The 19,087-nt window shown below is 30.6% G+C and overlaps 1 protein-coding gene across 2 annotated transcripts; it reads right to left on the bottom strand.

Annotated features, from left to right (window-relative positions):
• Nucleotides 1-11,302: 11,302 nt before the first annotated feature.
• LOC126670247 (NAC domain-containing protein 75) lies at nt 11,303-16,670 on the bottom strand. Of its 2 annotated transcripts, none has more exons than XM_050363932.2 (6): nt 15,845-16,670; nt 15,316-15,493; nt 14,525-15,102; nt 13,661-13,945; nt 12,777-12,911; nt 11,303-11,888 (listed from the first exon to the last, which is right to left on the bottom strand). In XM_050363932.2, the coding sequence occupies exons 1-6, from the start codon at nt 15,971-15,973 to the stop codon at nt 11,799-11,801; spliced, it is 1,395 nt and encodes a 464-aa protein (XP_050219889.1). In that variant the 5' UTR covers nt 15,974-16,670; the 3' UTR covers nt 11,303-11,798. The 2 variants fall into 2 exon arrangements, with proteins under 2 accessions (XP_050219889.1, XP_050219888.1); XM_050363931.2 differs by having other exon boundaries at nt 12,777-12,917; nt 15,845-16,664.
• Between the last annotated feature and the right edge of the window lie 2,417 nt (nt 16,671-19,087).

The raw sequence follows: 19,087 nt of genomic DNA, 5'->3' as shown, positions 1-19,087 counted from the left end.
CACGGGGGCATCCTTGGTCCGCGGCCGGAATGAAGGGAATCTCTATGTTTGGCCGAAATCGATTCTAACCAGCAGTACCACTCCAAAAACATATACGAGCAGCACCTCTCCATCATCATCTACTTCACCGCTGGTCTGGCATCGACGACTTGGCCATCCGTCTCACCCAGTAATGAACAAAATCCTCTCTTCTCCTAATATGCCTGTCTTTAAAACTGATTTTTCTCATTGTGATGCTTGCTTGTGTAATAAGAGTCACAAACTACCATTTGGTGTCTCAACTCTTACCTGCAATAAACCTCTAGAAATTATATTTACTGATGTTTGGGGACCCGCACATTTACCATCTTTTAATCATTTCCGTTATTATGTCGTGTTTGTAGATTATTATACAAAATATACATGGTTGTACCCACTCAAAAATAAATCTGATGTGCCACAAACATTTAATCGGTTTAAAATATTGGTTGAAAACTACTTTAACACAAAAATTAAAACTGTTTATTCAGATTGTAGTGGTGAAGCTCAGTCTTTAGGTCATATCCTCACTTTACATGGCATCCAACACCTTAAATCTCCACCTCACACTCCCGAACATGTTGGTATTGCTGAACGCAAACATCGCCATATAGTTGAAACAGCCCTCTCCCTCCTCCATCACGCATCTGTGCCTTTAAAATTCTGGTCCTTTGCTTTTCAAACTGCCGTCTATCTCATTAATCGCCTACCCACAAAAACTTTAAATCACCAGACTCCTTATACCTGCCTCTTCAACCAGTCTCCTAATTATCACAGACTACGCACTTTTGGATGCTTGTGTTACCCATGGTTGCGCCCTTATACCACTCATAAATTACAACCTCGATCTAAACCTTGTGTCTTTGTTGGGTACTCCACCGAACATCATGCCTATCTTTGCCTTGATCCACAAACATGTCGCACTTATATATCCAGACATGTCGTGTTTGTCGAACATGTCTTCCCATTTGCATCTCAAAACACGAAATCAAAATCCACCCTTCCGACAAACATTCAAAATTGGCTCAAATCTCATACCACTTCTCCACCCTCTTCCTCTATAGATCACAATCCAGGCTCAATAGACTTGCATCCTACTACTGAAATTACAGTTCCCATTCCATTAACAAATTACTTACCCATCCTACCTAATATTTCTAGCCAACCCACCACCTCACAGACCACATTACCAAAACCATCACTAGTAACTCCCCAAGACACAACAAATGCACACCCAATGACTAATAATAGAGACTCTCCTGCTCCCGTGCTCGAATCCAACAATTTGGTTGGTGAACAACCCTCACAAGTAAGTGATTCCAACTCATCTTCTTCTCCACTCAGCATTATTCAAACACGATCAAAAAATAACATCTTTAAACCCAAAGCCATCTTTGATCTTCACATTAAGACACAACCCCATGTTCAATCTGAACCACACACACTCACTCAAGCACGCAAGCATCCTGAATGGCGTCAAGCCATGAGTAATGAGTATGACGCACTTGTCCAAAACTCCACCTGGTCCCTGGTTCCGTTTCATCCGTCTCAAAACATTGTGGGCTGCAAATGGATTTTTCGACTAAAACATAATCCTGATGGTTCTGTGGCTCGCTACAAGGCTCGTCTAGTCGCTAAAGGATTTCATCAAAGACCTGGCATTGATTTTGCTGAGACATTCAGTCCCGTAGTAAAACCAGTCACTGTTCGATTAATTTTGACAATTGCTATCACTAACGGTTGGCCTCTACGTCAGCTAGATGTCAATAATGCTTTTTTGCAGGGAACTCTTACAGATGATGTTTATATGGCACAACCTCCTGGCTTTGTCAATTCCCAATTTCCATCTCATGTATGCAAACTTCGGAAAGCAATTTATGGTCTTCGACAAGCACCACGAGCTTGGTACACTGAGTTACGTAATTTTTTACTTCAGACCAGATTCAACAATTCCATCTGTGATTCGTCCTTATTTATTCGACGGCAGTCGGGCCATACTATCTATCTACTTGTCTATGTTGATGACATTATAGTCACTGGGTCCTCCTCAAGTGAAGTACATAAGTTTATCACAAGTCTTGCTCACAGATTTTCCATCAAAGATCTTGGCCAGCTCTCTTATTTTCTTGGGGTTGAAGCATGTTCCTTTGCCAATGGTCTTCATCTTTCTCAGCAAAAATATATCAGTGATCTTCTTCACAAGACCAACATGTATGATGCCAAACCTGTTTCTACGCCACTTTCCACTTCCGAAACATTAAAACTCAATGACGGCAGTGCTCCAACAGATGCTACCCAATATCGTCAAGTTCTTGGCTCCCTTCAATATCTATCCTTGACTCGTCCAGATGTTTCTTTTGCCATTAACAAGCTGTCCCAGTTTATGCACAGACCCACGGTCACTCATTGGAATGCTACTAAGCGTGTTCTCCGATATCTTAAAGGCACTCTTAATTATGGCCTTTTAATTAAAAGACAGTCCCAAATTCCACTCCATGCCTTTGCCGATGCAGACTGGGCAAGTGACCCCGATGACAGACGCTCTACCACAGCATACATTGTCTTCCTTGGTTCTACTCCTATAAGTTGGAGCTCTAAGAAACAGAATACAGTCGCTCGCTCCTCCACTGAAGCCGAATATAGAGCCATTGCTTCATCTGCTGCTGAACTTACTTGGATTCGTCAACTTCTTTCTGAGCTTCATGTTCAGACGTCCACCGCTCCAGTTATCTTCTGTGACAATGTTGGTGCTACATATGTTTGTGCCAATCCCATCTTTCATAGTCGGATGAAGCATGTAGCTATTGATTTTTTCTTTGTCCGAGATCAAGTAGCGAGAAATCAGCTTCGAGTTTCTCATATTCATACTAAAGACCAGCTAGCAGACTCACTGACCAAAGCTCTTTCTCGTCAGCAGTTTCACAATCTTCGATTCAAGATAGGCATTCGAGAACGATGCTCTATCTTGCGGGGGAATGATAACCATTATAGGAAAGAATCCCACTAATTCAGCCATACACCAAGGAATAGTAATCACAGTCAACTTACCTTATGTATTCAGTATAGCAACGGCTAGATATTTCCTCTTTCACATTTTGTAATATCTGTATATATACATGTTAAACAATGGAATATAATTATCTCTTTACAGCCATAAATTCTTCATGTTTTTCCTCATATAACTGATGGATACTGAATTTAAGTTCAAAAGAATCTCTTTCATCTTTAGTTTAAATTTCAATTAGACCCTAATGTTATTAATAATATAAAAAATGAAGGATGATTGTATATTTTTTTCTAATTGAAAATAGGTCAATTTAATGTTTTTTGGTACAATTGAAACATAAAAACTTAAACTCTGATAAAAATGAAAAAATTCCTACGTTCAGGGTGCAATTGCAAAAGGACTAAGGCACCGTTTGGATTGAGGGTTTTTAAAATCCATGGATTTTAGTAAAATCGATGGATTTTAAATCAATGGAATTTAAATCCATAGATTTTAAAATTCCATCGTTTGGATTGAATATAAAATCAATGGATTTTTAATATTATTTATGGAAACTAATAAATAGTACAACATTCCATCATCTATAAAAAATGGTGGATTTGGATTTTCCCACCTAGTAGGTGGGAAATCAAAACCCTCAAAAATGATGGATTGTAAAAAATGAGGGAATTTATAAATCCATGGATTCTATTAAATTTTTTTCTAGGCAAACGATAGATTTTGTACAAATCCATGGATTGTTGAAAATCCATCGTTTAAAATCCACCAATCCAAACGGTGCCTTAAAGGTGTGGGGTTTTGAGTGATTAAACCTTAATAAAAATAGTAAATCTTTAGTAACTGTTTTAGATCATTACTCACATTAATAATTGCTATTTAAAATTTAGTTGCCCTAAATTATATATATTCCATTGTCAATTAAGTGATTCAATATCATATAAGATACTGTTTGGATTGAGGGGTTTTATAATCCATGAATTTATTAAATCGATGGATTTTAAATGTATAGAATGTAAATCAATGGATTTATGAATTCAACTATTTAGATTAATTATAAAATCTATGGATTTATAAGGTTAAATCTGGAATATTTAAATTGTAACACAATCCATTATTCATTAAAAATGATAGATTTGAACTTTCCCCTCCAGGATATGGGAAATTAAACGATTGATTTTGGAGGATGAGGGATTGTTACAATCTATGGGTTCTCATGTTATTTTTTTTTCACCAAACGATATGAAATTCATGGATTGTGCAAAATCCATAGATTTTGCTCCTCCAAAATCCTTCAATCCAAACTCATTTAAAGACATATGGTCACAATACGTTTTTATAAACTAATTGTTTTATTTAGATAAACTGATTTTTTAATAATTATATTTATTTTAAACCGTCATTAATTTAGGACGGAGTGTGTATTTTTTTTCTAATTAGATCATAAATTACCCACCCAAATGTCCAAACGCACCACTGAAATTAAATAAATATTAAGGAATAATTTTAAAAAACCCTCTAAAATTTGGTACTTAAACACTTGAGAAAGAAACATTTTTTATAGTATTAAATTATTACTATTTACTTTATTCTTTTATCAAATGATATCAATTTTTAAACTCAAACTGTAAAGTTCTATAAGGATTAATTATTATAATCTCTAAGAGTTATGTCAAAAATGTTGCTTTCTCTTTTAATTTTGAAAAATAGTTGTTTATATATATATATATATATATATATATATATATATATATATATAATTGTATCAATCGATTATTCAAATAATAAATGAATGTCTATAATTAAAACAAAAGAAATGAAAATAATGCTTGCCAATATGGAATGAAGATATATATTCTAATTTATAATTATTTAAAATATTGAGTGATTTAAAACTGATTATAATATTGAAAATTTTCAATTTGATTGTAAAATATAAAAAATATATGAATCAATTTAATCGTAAAATGCTAGAAAAAGAAGATATTAGAAACTACTCCTTTTTATGTATGACAACTTATTCTCCTTTTTAAATGCCAAAGCCCCAAGTGACTTGTGTTTTCTTCTCTTAAATAAGTATACTATTTAAACTTTTGTAAGCCCCTTTTTATTGATGCATTTAAGTTGACTAGTTTCGCATTACGTGCTATGCACGTGGCTCATAACATAACTCGTTAATGTACATATTAGTAAATTTATTATAATTATATCAATTTTTATTTATAATTAATATTAAATTAGTTAAGAATTTTTGTAAAAGTAAATATAATATATTCGGTTATTAAATTTTTTTACATATTGAATTTATTCTTCTTTTGATTTTATAATAACCATAATTAAATATTTAACTTAATTTTATTAATAATATCTTTAAAAATAATAAGATAATAAATTTAAATAATAATATATTGACCAAATATAGTATTTTAATTTTGTAGTTAAATCAAACTAAAAAATAGGTATTCCTTACTAATTTGGAGACAATTTAGTTATTTTTTACATACTAAAAACTAAATTGGAGATAATTTATCTACCTATTCTAATTAGGACTTTAATTACAATAATGATTAATTAAATAACTAATTAGTTAATGACAATAAAACCTTTATTTAATGTTAAACTGAAAAGGATTATTCGGTAAATTTGCATTGTCCCCCCCATCCGTACTTTTATATATAGTATAGATAAACTGAAAAGGATTATTCGGTAAATTTGTCTGTCCCCCCATCCGTACTTTTATATATAGTATAGATATAGATTAACATGTGATTATAGTTAGCCATAAGTTAAGTTGCGGATACCAAACCTAAATTTAATGGAAAAATTTGAAAAATAGATATAATTTTTTTTGGTAAGCCCATCCGGTTTCCAAGGCTTCGCCCTGACTAATCCGGATCCGACCCGCGTCGCGCACCTGGCATGGTGGGTGAGTCTGCCAGTGGGAATTTTTTGCATTCACAAGGACTCGAACCTGAGACCTTTCTTAAAGGTTACCAAACCGCTTACCACTTGGACCAACTCCCATTGGTTAAAAATAGATATAATTTGAAGTTTAGATATATTTGTTTCAATTTGTGAATTGACGGATGAGAATGTTCAAAATTTATTTTTTAAAAAATATTTAATAAAATGGTTAAAGTTGAGGATGTAAGAAAAAAATGTCTCTTAGTTTTATTACTTTTTTATTTTTTTTTCTAATATCATGCACATTTACGAATAAATTATAATTCAAATGATATAAACGCTAGATAACATACTATTAGTTCATCGGTTCAAATTTCCCCACAAGTGCTCTCTCTTCCCCTATATAAAAAAATATATGCGCATCTTTAAATAATTTTATAATGTCATGTGATCTAGTTATGCGAATTTAATTTTATTGCTATTTTTTTTAATATTTAGCAATTACATGTACCATTTCAAATTGGTAGACATTTAAAGATAAATACGAATGGTATTTATTAATTAAGTTTATTTGAGTTGTTCCTTGTTAATCATTTTACCTATCTTTATTTAAGTATCAACTTTTGTTTTTTATATTTTTTAATAGTAAGTAATAATTGAGCGCTTATAATTTAGGATATTTTTTTTCACTTGGAACAGAAATATATCTCCCGAATGCATCAATTTAATCAATTTTCTTTTAGAGAAGATTTTTTTTTTGAATTAAGAGAGGAAAACTGGAGTTCGAAAAAACCCATATGTTTCTGATTGTAATTTTCTCCTGCAACTTCTTTATGGGACCAAATCTCAGCCATATTTCTATTTAGCTAAATATTACAAAAGCTTCCATAAAGTGAAAGAATTGAATTTCGCCTTTTTAGGTTGAACAAGACATTTCATTCCTCAATTTGTTTATTTCTTCAATTTAGCATACTTATAAACCAAATTCTTTCAAGAATATGAATATTAGTATTAATATAGCATGAAGTAGAAATATGATGGGGTCATTTAATTTATGAAAGTGAAAAGGTTATTCTTGTCTGCTCAATCTATAATATTCCCTTGAGAAATTACGATGAAATTGCCTAACTTCTATGTTGATTTAACTTTATTTCATGCACGTCCCCATGGAATAATATAAAAGATGAAGAATTTAAAAAATAGCATGCACGTTACTTCTCTTTCTTACATATCGTCTAAAATACTTTTTTTTATTTATATAAATCTGCTCAAAAGGATCGAATAATGGAATAGAATAAAGTAGCAAAGAAGAGAAATTTCCCAAGGGAAAAACAAAACACACTCACTTATAAAATGTGTGATTTATGGTACATTAAACGAAAAGTTATTATCTAGACCGTATATATAATTAATTATTCATGAATCCAAATAATTATAGGCTATAAAGTTAAATTTACTATTTTTTTTCATTTTTCATTTCATAACATTTAATTGATTGGTACGTGAATGAAAATACGGATCCGGTCAATGTAACTCTTAACATGCAATTGGTTAGAATTCGTTAATAAAATATAGATTCATAATAGGATAAGAAATTTCCACTTATAATAATATTATAGTATAAAGAATTATAAAGAATTGAAAATTCCGTATTTAAATTTAGGCCAATAATTTTATGCATACCAGCCCACATCACATTCACTGATATGTTGCTCTTTAAGAGAATGGCAGACCACTCTAAATTAATGAGAATTAATGATGAAGCTTGATCTCAAGTTATTTAGATATTTTATCCAACACCATCAATTGAAACTGCCAAAATGAGCTTTCACATTTCACCAACCATTTGCTACTTTAGATTAGTACACATCGAGCAAAAATATCTTGCTTTAGTTTACCAGTAAAGGAAATTCACTTTCTTTGATGAAATTTATTAAATAAATAATAATTATTGATTTTTTACAAGAGCTTTGCTATGTTTTTTATTATATTTATTTTTTATTCCAATAGTTTTATTATTATTGGAGAATTCCATATTGAACAATTAAGGAGATGCTAATTGAATTATAAGTGGAGGATATATAATGATATCTAGCACACTACAATTGGTTTTTGTGCAAAATGAGACCCCATAAAAATGTGAAATATGAACTTCCATCTAGTTTTATAGATTATTTATTTATCGTATGACGTGATAATAATAAAAATATTAACCAATTAATAAATATTATATTAATTCATATTAAAATATAAATAATTAATATAATATTTGTTGATTGGTTAATATATTTATTATTGCTAGTGTCACACGATAAATAGATAGTTCATAATTCTATATAGCGAATTAAGTTCACCTAAAAATTTCTCCATAAAAATTTCATTAGGTACCAAAGTCCGGTTTTCCTAAGCACTAGAGGTGACTCTAGATAAATTAATTGGCTTAATATATTATTTGACCCTTAAACAATACACTTTTATTCTCTGAAATTCTTAAACTAATTTTATATTCTATTGGACCTTTTAACTTTATTTTTTGTTCTATTTAACCCATAAACTGCAACTTTTTTGCCGATCTGACCTTTTTCCTCCAACGTGGTAAAATCGCGTGTTTTCAAACGCTTTGAAGCGCGTGAAGGATAATTAAAATACATAAATTGCTCTATTTAACCCCCGAACTACACTATTTTGTTCTATTTGACCCCTGAACTTATTTTATTTTCCTATTGCACCTTCAAACTTCTAATTTTTACCCATTTAACCTTCTCGAAAATACAATTATTTAATTTTTACCCATTTAATCTTCTAGAAAAATAAAAAATATTGAAATTTAGTCAAATAATTACATAATATAACTTCTTGTACATGTAAATATTTGTTTACATTTCAATAATGATAAATGGAGTTTGTCTGTTTTTAACGATATTATAAAATATATAAATTTACTATACTGTGATAATATTAAATAAAGACTAGATTTTTAAAAAAATTATAATTTTTAGTATGTTTCACAAATTTCTAATTTTAATTAATACACCAGCTTTTAATTTTTTTGCAATTTTAAACTTTTCAAATCAATTCTGAATTTTTAAAATTGGAAAACACGCTAAATTTCATGATTTTAAAAGTCTTAAAATGATTTTTTCAAATAATATGTAAAGTACATCACTTTTTATTTTAAACTAAAAATATATATTTAGGCTTAATATATTTTTTGACCCCTAAACCTTACCTTTTATTCCCTATGACCTCTAAACTATTTTAGTGTTCCATTGGACCTCTTAACTATTTTTTTTATTCTATTTAACCCTATGTCAGTAAAGCCATGTCAGCAATTTTATCCACGTCATCGCGCGTGGTGTGCACATTCCGAATGAGGGGTTAAATAGAACAGAAAAAAGAGTTAAGAGGTCCAAAAAAACACGAAATTAGTTTAGAGGTCACAGAGAATAAAATGGTATAATTTAGGGGTCAAATGATGTATTAAGCCTAAATTAATAAGAAGTGATTAGTCGAATCATTTTAGGGCTATAGTTGTATCTTGAATAAAATTAAGCGGCCATATGTAGAGAAAATTTTACATGAATAAGAAATTGCGAAAGTATAAACAATACTCATATAAATCTATAATTTTAAGACTTTTACTTAAATGTGGTAATCAAGTATTACTATTCTTGAATTAATTATAGCATACAGAAAAGCAAACTCTCTTTCTAAGTTTACTTAAATTGGAGTAATTGAAATTGCATGCATGCCTATTTACATCACTTCAACTAATTATCTCTCTATTTATAGAGAGACAGTGAACAATTAAAAGTTTTCATCATTACACAAACTTAATCCTGTATCTACTGAAAGAGAGTGGCATTCATCATCTTCTTCTCACTCAGGGGCGGAACTAGCTTTTGTGAAATGGGGGGACGAAATCATGCAAATTTTATTTTGAGGGGGCGAAATATATAAAAATTACTATATTTTTTCAAAAAAAAATAAAATTCAAAAGTGTTTTTGTTAAAAAATGTTTTTTGCATGGGCAGTCGCTACTTCAGCCATAAGGCTGGTTCCGCCCCTGTTCTCACTTCTATCATTTCATTGGCTAAGTCTGTTCAGTCTTCAAGATAACTTTAGTATTAATGGACTTATGTCCAAGTGATTAGCACAATTGTATTACTTTAGACCAATCAATTATTTGGACCAGCTAAACCAGGGTATTGAATTTTTGAATCACTAAAAACTTCTGTTTGGTCACAAAGCTTTCATTTATTTCAATATAGACCCTAAACTCTAAAATTACAAGGAACATAAGGTCTTTTACTTATTTCATGTTAGATTGAGTGTGTATGATACTTAGATCTTGCAACGTCATGGAGTAATAAAGAAAAATCCATGTAAAGATAAAATATAACATGACGTAGACTCATTTTAGCATTAAATTACTATAAATTTTTCTGTATTTTAGAGTTCAGTGGCTAAACAGAAATTAAAATTCATTAAAGATAAAATGATATAATCTATCGGATAGAACCATTAATATTAGAATTAATGACTATACAAAAAACTAATTTATCCCTTTTCAATACATATACCTAAAAGGTAACACAGTAAAATCTAGTTTTTTTTTTGTCAAAAATAGCAATCGATTTTTTAAAGTCTCAATTGTTAATAGGGATGTGCAAAACCGAAAAATCGAACCGAACCGACAAATTTGGTTTGATTCGGTTAAAAATTGTATATAAATTTCGGTTGGTCGTTTTGGTTCGGTTTTGAATGTAAAAAAATTTCTGACTGTTTTACATGTAAACCAAACTGAAATAACCGAACCAAAATAACCGACCGGCTCGGTTTGAAATATTTTCTTTCTCTAAAATTTCGGTTCGGTTTGGTTTTTAAAAACCCAAAATTCGGTTCGGTTTGGTTCGATTCAAACCGAAATCCCTAGTTGTTAGTTACGGAAGCGTGGTTCGAACTCATAATCTCTTGATGCACTTATATACCTTAGCCATCCAAGTTAGGCCCATATTGACAAATTTAGTCATTCAATAATAAAAAAAGTACTCTTATGCCATTCTATCCGGATAGATTCTATCTTTTTATCACTATTCGTTAAAATTTCGTAACCAAAATAAAATAAGACGATAAAGTAGTGATTCGGAAAATTAGATACTCGCAAGACATAGGGTACGTCGTAGTACACACTGTTGCAAACTTCTATAAATTAATGTAAAATCATAGATTATGCTGTTCAAAAGAAAAATGTGAGGTCCCCGTCAAAATTTCTCTCAATAGTTAAAAAAGAAACAGAAAAGGTAATGTAACCATGAGATAGAATCAATTCTGTACTTATACAACATGTTCCATTTCCAAGAAAATAAAAAGAAATTCAGTATAAACTTGTATTCGTATTTAATTTACTAAAAAGTGAGTAAGCACAAACAACTGAACAAACTTTTTCTTCCTGCAATTTGCACAAACTATGATGTGTATATGTTTTCTCTGATCTGTTCAAACAACAATAAAAGAACTTATACAAATTTGTCTTGAAATAATAAATATATATATTATATATATATTGAGGATAAAGATGATATTGTAATGATAATGGTGATGATTTTCATGCACAGAGATTTTGCTTTGGGTCTTTGGTTCTCCTTCTTCTATTTGTCAGTACACAGCAGCCTTTTCTTTTTTCTTTTTTTCTTTCTGTTTGTACAGTTACTTCGGTTGATCGCCATTAAAGCCCCACCTCAACATAATTTAATTAAAGAACACCAAAAAAAGAAGAACAAACCCGTATATAGAGTGGACGGTGGCTTCTTCATTCAAGTACTTATGATGTTGTCTGTTGATGTTTTTGTTTTTTTTTTGTTTTTTGGTTTTATCCATGATGATCCTGGTTGTCGGGATCTGGCCAGAATGAAGAGTACTTCAACCAGTCAGCTTCTTGCGGGTTTGCAATGGACGACTCCTGCATGTAGCCAATAAAATCTCAACCATTTTGTGAAAATAATATATTAGGGTTAGGGTTTGAACAGATAATTTTCACTTAAGAACAATAAATGAAATGAAATTGCCTCTCTTTTGTCTTTTTTTGTTAATTTCCTCTACAAAATCAATCATCACGTGTGTTTTTCTTGAGAGAACACGCATGATAAAAGCTTTCATATCGTAATCATCTATTTGAAATTTTGTATTTTGTAGATATACTTTTTTATTTTTACGTTGTTGTATAATTATTTTTTTTGCCAAACGTTGTTGTATAATTACTTACTGCATAATTAAGGTTATTATTAATTATGAGTCAAGAAAAGGGTTTTTATGGTGTTTAATACCTTTTTTTTATAGGAACTAATTCAAACAAAATCTGCCGAAAGTTTTGGGTTTAATAAATTAAAGATTCTTGGTGTCTGAGTTCAAAGATTGAAGGCTGTGATTTCGCAATTTGCTTTTGTGTTCTACTACGAATTTAAACCTAATCTAGAGAGATGCTTATGGTCTGATCATTCTTTAAAAAAAAAAATTAAATTACATGCAAGAAAGCAGATTATATTTTATCTTTAAGTATTCTACTTTAGTAATTCATCATCCTCTTTCCAGTGAGGTATCTTTACTGTTACTGTATAAATCATAATAAAAAAGACCTTCAAAATATGGAAATGAAAAACAAGAAAAAAAAAAGATAAAGAGAAAAAGAAAAGGGTTTATCTTTAATTTAAATAAAACTATAAAAAACAAATAATTTTTCTTTCTTTTCTTGTTTTAAAATACTTAGCTTACTTTTTGTTTGATTTCTTTTTCTTGGGTTAATGAGAAAGAAGAGTTTCATGAAATTCAGAGTCAAAAAGTTGGTACTCACTTCTTTTATATGATCCGATGATGAAGTGCAGCCCATAATGAGTTCTTCCAGACCAGACGCCGACCTTCCTCCGCCTATTTTATGATGTTGCTGCTGCTGTTGCTGTTGGTGGTGGTGCTGCTGATTCTGTTGCTGCTGTTGCTGTAAGAGAGCCCATTAGAACAAAAAGTATTGCTAAATCTTAATCATCATGTCTTTAAAGAGAGTTGAAAAGTGAAATGACAGGTTATTTGTGTTCAATTTAGGCGACACACCGACACTAAAAGCAAGACTGACTCACTGAGTCGTCTCCTCATGTGTAAAATGAGTCTGACTCAGTTGAGTTCCACCATGAAATGAATTTTGCTAGGTTAAAATATTTTTACTATGCATTTTTATAGTTGCCTATATTTCATTTGTTATATGTCAGTAATTGAATTTTTATTTTTTGAGCAACATAACCTTAATTAATTGATTGTAGGCCAACGAGTGGCTGAATAGAGTAATATAAGCAATTATTAACTGAAATTGATTAAATAATTTTCCCATATTATAAAATAAAAATTTGGTTATTAACAAATAAAACGTTTTATAAAAAAATGAATAGTAGCCTAATTTTGCTTAGTATTACTAAAATCATTTTCATTGCAATATGAATTTGCGAGTTGAAAAAGGAAAGAACGTTGGTATCACTCAATTACTACAAATAGTTAACTCAGTAGCAAATGAAATCTTTTTCTTTTTCATGAAAATGGTGAGAGGGAGAGAGAGAAAATGTCTGTATCGGTAGCTGAATCCTCTCTATCATGAGGCTACCAACTTACTTAACCTTTCATGCACCAAGTCAAACTCGGCCGAGTTGAACCAGTTTCTAGTATTATTACAAAAATGATATATATATTTACCTGGATTTCGTTTTGAAGCATTAATCTGGAGACATGATAGGGATCATCATCGAGAATGATGGAGGTGTGATGAAGAGACGGTGGAGAGATGATGGTGGAAATCGGATGTGAAGGCCTACTGATATGAAACGCTGTCGTAGCAATCTGATGGTGTAAATGGTGTTGCTGTTGATGATGATGATGATGATGATCATGGGCCACATGATGTGGTCTCTGATGGTGCTCTCGAATCTCATCACACGTGCCTGGGTTTTCCCTTGCGGTTGAAGCTTCTGCTATCCCCACCTGAAAATAGACATAACCTTATTACATGAACGAACCAGTAGTTTGCTAACTTGTCTATTTTCAGACAATAACTATTTTTCTATCGGCTTTGAAAATTTGGTTCTATTTTAATGTTACGTACCACTTAATTTCTGTGGGTAAACTATGAATCATTAATGTGTTAGCTGACAAAGATATATAATCAATAAAGGTCCATAGAGAGGGTTCATGCTTAATTTGCAAGCAATGAATTTGAAAAATGTAACCCTAGCTAGAACCTTTATTTTTTCGACGTTATGACTAATTCTTATGAACTCTGGTACGAGCATTGTAAAATATTTCAATGACTCATTTGAAATTGACATGACTTAATATTATATAGACGTATAATATCGTGCTATACCAACTCTAAATGAATTGACAACAATCGAATAAATATTGAACCGAACTGATAAAATTTAAAGATCATCGTTTATATGACAAACAAACAATACCTATTGTCATATAAATTATTTTCATTAAATTTTTTGCTTTTGATCATAGTTTTTGGATAAGTAATAGAGTGAAGAAGAAGATATCCATATTTATGCATATAAATACCTCATCAAAGCTTTTTCTGAAAGGTGGAAACCCAAAATGATCAGCTTTTAATTGCTGCATATCCATGGCGGCCGCCGCTGAGGCGTAGCTTGAAAATGCAGCAGCAACACCAGCTCCGGTAATCTCATCTCTATTTGGAATTATTTCTTTAGAAGAACAACTCCCACTCCCACTATCTCTTCTACTATTTGGATCACTACTCCCTTCGCCGGTAGTAATTGCACTCCGATCAGTCCAATTACACTGCCGCGGCTGAGTCTGATAAAATATCTTCGAAACCACAAGCTCCCCTTCTTTCTCCTCCTCATGCTGACCCAAATGGTATTGGTGCATAACCCAATTAGTCTTCTCGGGTTTTCGGTTCTTTCCAAAGTTGGTATACAGCACTAATATTTTCTTGCACCCTTTTTGTTTTCCGTTCACCATTACCGGCCGGGTCTTGCCGGTTTTATGCCACCTCGTTTCGCCACCTTGTAAGTCACATTCCGTTTGAATTTTCCTTCGTTTTCGTGTTCCGGTCGTGTACGCCTTCGACGGTCTATGAAAAAAATGCCTGCTCAATCCATCTCTTGTAACTCCTGCAAGAAATTACGTTTTTCAAAGTTAGGTTCACTTAGGTGTAACAAACTATATACTATAACTCAAATGTTACATTTTTTTCTATAAAAGTCATAGCAAAACCATAGTTCAAGAAAATATATGTGTAACGGTAAAACCTAATAAGATTGATCATTTATACAAGCAAAGGTGGAAAAAAAATATAAAATATTAGTATTGATTAAGTATGTAACCTGGAAGTTTCTCAGGATGGGTGTAACAAATCCCATCTTCACCTTCAATGGTGGGGATGAACTCATCAATCAAAGGGTGAGATTTCATGTCTCTAGCTTCAACTTTTGATTCGAGGTGTTCTATTAATTCTTGATCCGTTGGATCAAATTTCACTCCGGCTGGTAGACCTAACCAATCCTGTAAGCTCCATGATCAAATTCATGTAATAAACATGAAATAATAAATTATTTAATAACTTTAAAAAGCCTACAAAATAAAAATAACTTGAAAAAAAAGGAGAGAAAGAGAGCGCCAAGTGAGGAGAAAGCAAATCTTTAGTTTAACTCAATTTGGTTTTTGTTCAAAGAAAAAACAAAAAAGAACTAAAAAGAGAACAAAAAATTGAGAATATAAACATGAAGCATAATTCTTGTTTTTTATTTTTATTTTTTGGGTTTTCAATATTCTTTCTTTTTGTTCAAAAATCTATTACAAGCTCAAGAATATTACTATGTTAAATGAGAAATCAATAAAAATTATAATCCGTACCGGCTTCGATTCGAGCTTATGTCCACAACCAGGGCACTGTTTCGATCCACAAAGCTGATGCTCTTCAAGCTTTGCATCTATGAGATCAGAGCTACTAATTGAACCTAAATTAGCACTCTTATTATTCATTGCTATAGTTGATTTAATCTTCTTTCTCTTAAACTCTTAAAATCTTCTATAAAATTCTCAACTTTATACGATATTTTGCCACTCATATCCCTTCTCAAAACCAAAAAAATCAAGAATTTGAGATCTGATAAAGAAGAGTTTTCTTGAATAGGCTGAACTTGAAAACCAAAATATGAATAAGAAAATATGAGTTTTCTTGAGCTTGTTTTGAGTTGTGTATCAAAAAAAAAAACAAGAAAAGATTAAGAAACCCTATGATATGTGCATAAAAACCTAACTAAGCTTAAATCAAGAAACTAAGCAATACCCGGATGAGGAAACAAGATCAAGAGTTCAAATTTAAATATTTTAGTTCATTTATCATGAAGAAAATAAAATAAAGAACTAAGAAGAGAGAAGCTAAGTTGAGGTAGAAAGAAGATCAAGAAGAGGAAAAGAAGAGACTGTGGGAGTAAAATAGAGCTATAAAACTTGCTTTAACCATGAAAAAAGAACACAAAAAATCTCTATCTCTCTCTAGAGTCTCTTAACTTTAACTGAAGCTAAGAATAAGAAGAAAAAAAGAAAAAGGTAGGCTCAAGGTTAGACACACCAACTTTAAGATTTAAGAGGAGTATGTAAGCGGTTTATGTGAGAGAAAGAAACAAAGATTTAGAGAGAGAAATAAATTAAAGATATAGAAAACAGGATATAAAGTTTATAAATTAATTAAAACAGAACCAAATTTATTTTTTAATTTTAAAATTCTTTATATAGCTAAAGCATAATATATAAATAATATTCACTCATACCTTTGTTTTGAGACCATCTTGACTACTAAAGCAAAAGGAAAGAAACGGCCTACACTCTTAGCTGTTACGTTCAAAAGCCATTTCAAGAAATCAAGAAACCACAATATATTATATCAAGAAATTCAAGAAACCATAGTATATCCGTATACAAATAAATTAATTAATTTTTTGATACTAGTTTAATCAAGAAAGATAAAAGGTATAAAGGACGTAAAATTAATTAAGAACATTGTATAATGAAAAATTAGTATTACTATTTTATTTTCTTGGATCGATTATAAGCATAATTAACAGATTTTAAAGCTCTAAAAAACTAAAATATAGTTTTAATAGAGTAAAAAGAAAAACATTTTATAAGGAAAATAATAAAAGAATGAAAGAAATGTAGGAGCTCACATGGGTTATGAGCTGAAGTGGTGATGATGATTCTTTTGGCATGAATGTTATGTTGCAGAGAGAGAGAGAGGGGGAGGAATTAGGGGTTGCTTGATATGCAAGGTAAATGAGCAGTGTACTTGATGGACCACCACCACCCCTTCTCATTACAACTATTATTAAATCACATCATAATAACCCCAAATTAATAAATACCAACTTAGGTCTATACAAAAAGAAAAACAAAATCTACGAAACTTCAAAATTAAGCCTCAAGGAGACATACATACCCATCTAATCAATAAAATAGCTACTCTCAAGATTTTTTTGTATATGGTATGTGTATTTTAGAATCATTTTAATTATTTTTGTACTATTTTTTTAGCCCTTAATTCTGATTATTTATTTCTGCTATAGAAAGATATATTATAAGCTTGAAAATAGTACTACTTCTCCCGTTCCAAATTCATAGACATTATTCGAAGTTTTTTTTCTCCAAATTATATCCTTATTAATTATGGTATAATACATTAAAAAATTACAAAGTTATATTATTTAAAATATGACTTAAATAGCAATTTGTCTCCTCAAACTTATAAACAATTATGAGTAATTAACACATAAATTAATTTTATGGAAAATCAGTTATGAACTTACTGATTCTGGACAACTAATTTCATTTTGGCAATTTATCCTTTCAACTTGTAAGCAATTTGTCCCTTCAATTAACAATTTACCCCCTCAACTTATAAGCTAATTTGTCAAAATATAGCTAACTATCCACAATTAGTAAGTTAATAACTGATTTGTCCACAAAATTAATTTATATGTTAGTTGTTCATTACTTTCAAGTTAAGGGAACAAATTTTTACTTGAGTCTTTAAAATTTGATTAGCTAGTTTTTGTAAATTAAACTATTTTACTCAAATTATCTAAAAAAAATTGCTTTACTTAAATAAATTTTCTTTAATGTTTATGTTTTATTTTAAACGGTATATTTAGGACGGAGTAATATACAAGTGGGGCCAATTTAGGAATGTATGTTTGTGTAGGCTTAAAGTATCTTGGATCGGATGATGGTGTTAGCATTCACGTTTATTACATTCTTTTGGGCAGTCAAGAGTAAATGATGGAGGGACCAAGGATATGTTTTGATGGCCATGATTGCTCTTTATTTTTCTCTAAAATAACATCAATTTTGTTTTTGTTTTTCTATCTTTTCCCTATTTTAGTTTTTTTTTTTGGATTTTATATTTTCAAATATGGGATAAATAAAGAAATAAGAATATATGCTATAGGTCGATATTTGTATATGAAACATAAGGAGTATATATATATATAAAAGGAATACCAAACCTTTGATTATTATTAGGCTTCTCTTTTTGTCCCAAAGGAATGAAGAGCATCAAATAGATATGAAAATTATCCAATTGGGTTGACCTTTCATTAATTTAGAACCTACCAACATATATATTTAAACTTAAAAACTTTTTTATATATATATGTTTTGTGTTTCTTGATTCTTTCCATGTGCTACAACTACGCCTACAAGTATTTTTGCAATTATATATTTTGAAGGGTTTTTCTCTCTTTCTTTTAAGAAAAAAAAATGGTGAGAGAATTTGTATAGAACGTACATACATGATATATTCATATTCTTTCAATGTGCAATTTGATGCATTTTTAAAGAAAATAATATAATTGATGTATGAGAATATCTCTTAGAAAGAGGACTGCCTCTTTAAAATATATATATTTTTTGGAATTTAGATATAATTACTTATTGGAACAGAAAGTTATAGCATTAGGCTTTTTTATATTTGCTTCATGGAACTGTCTCAAAAATTATAATTTAATTTACATATTGTGATTTCTAAATTAATCAGATAAGTAGAGAAAATCAAAGGTAGCATTTCCCATCTTAAAGTATCATTTCTATATAGTTAAT

Source organism: Mercurialis annua, linkage group LG2 (assembly GCF_937616625.2).
Source record: "Mercurialis annua linkage group LG2, ddMerAnnu1.2, whole genome shotgun sequence".
Classification (NCBI taxonomy): domain Eukaryota; kingdom Viridiplantae; phylum Streptophyta; class Magnoliopsida; order Malpighiales; family Euphorbiaceae; genus Mercurialis; species Mercurialis annua.
The sequence above is the reverse complement of the archived record's forward strand: the minus strand, read 5'-3'. Positions and strand labels throughout refer to the sequence as shown.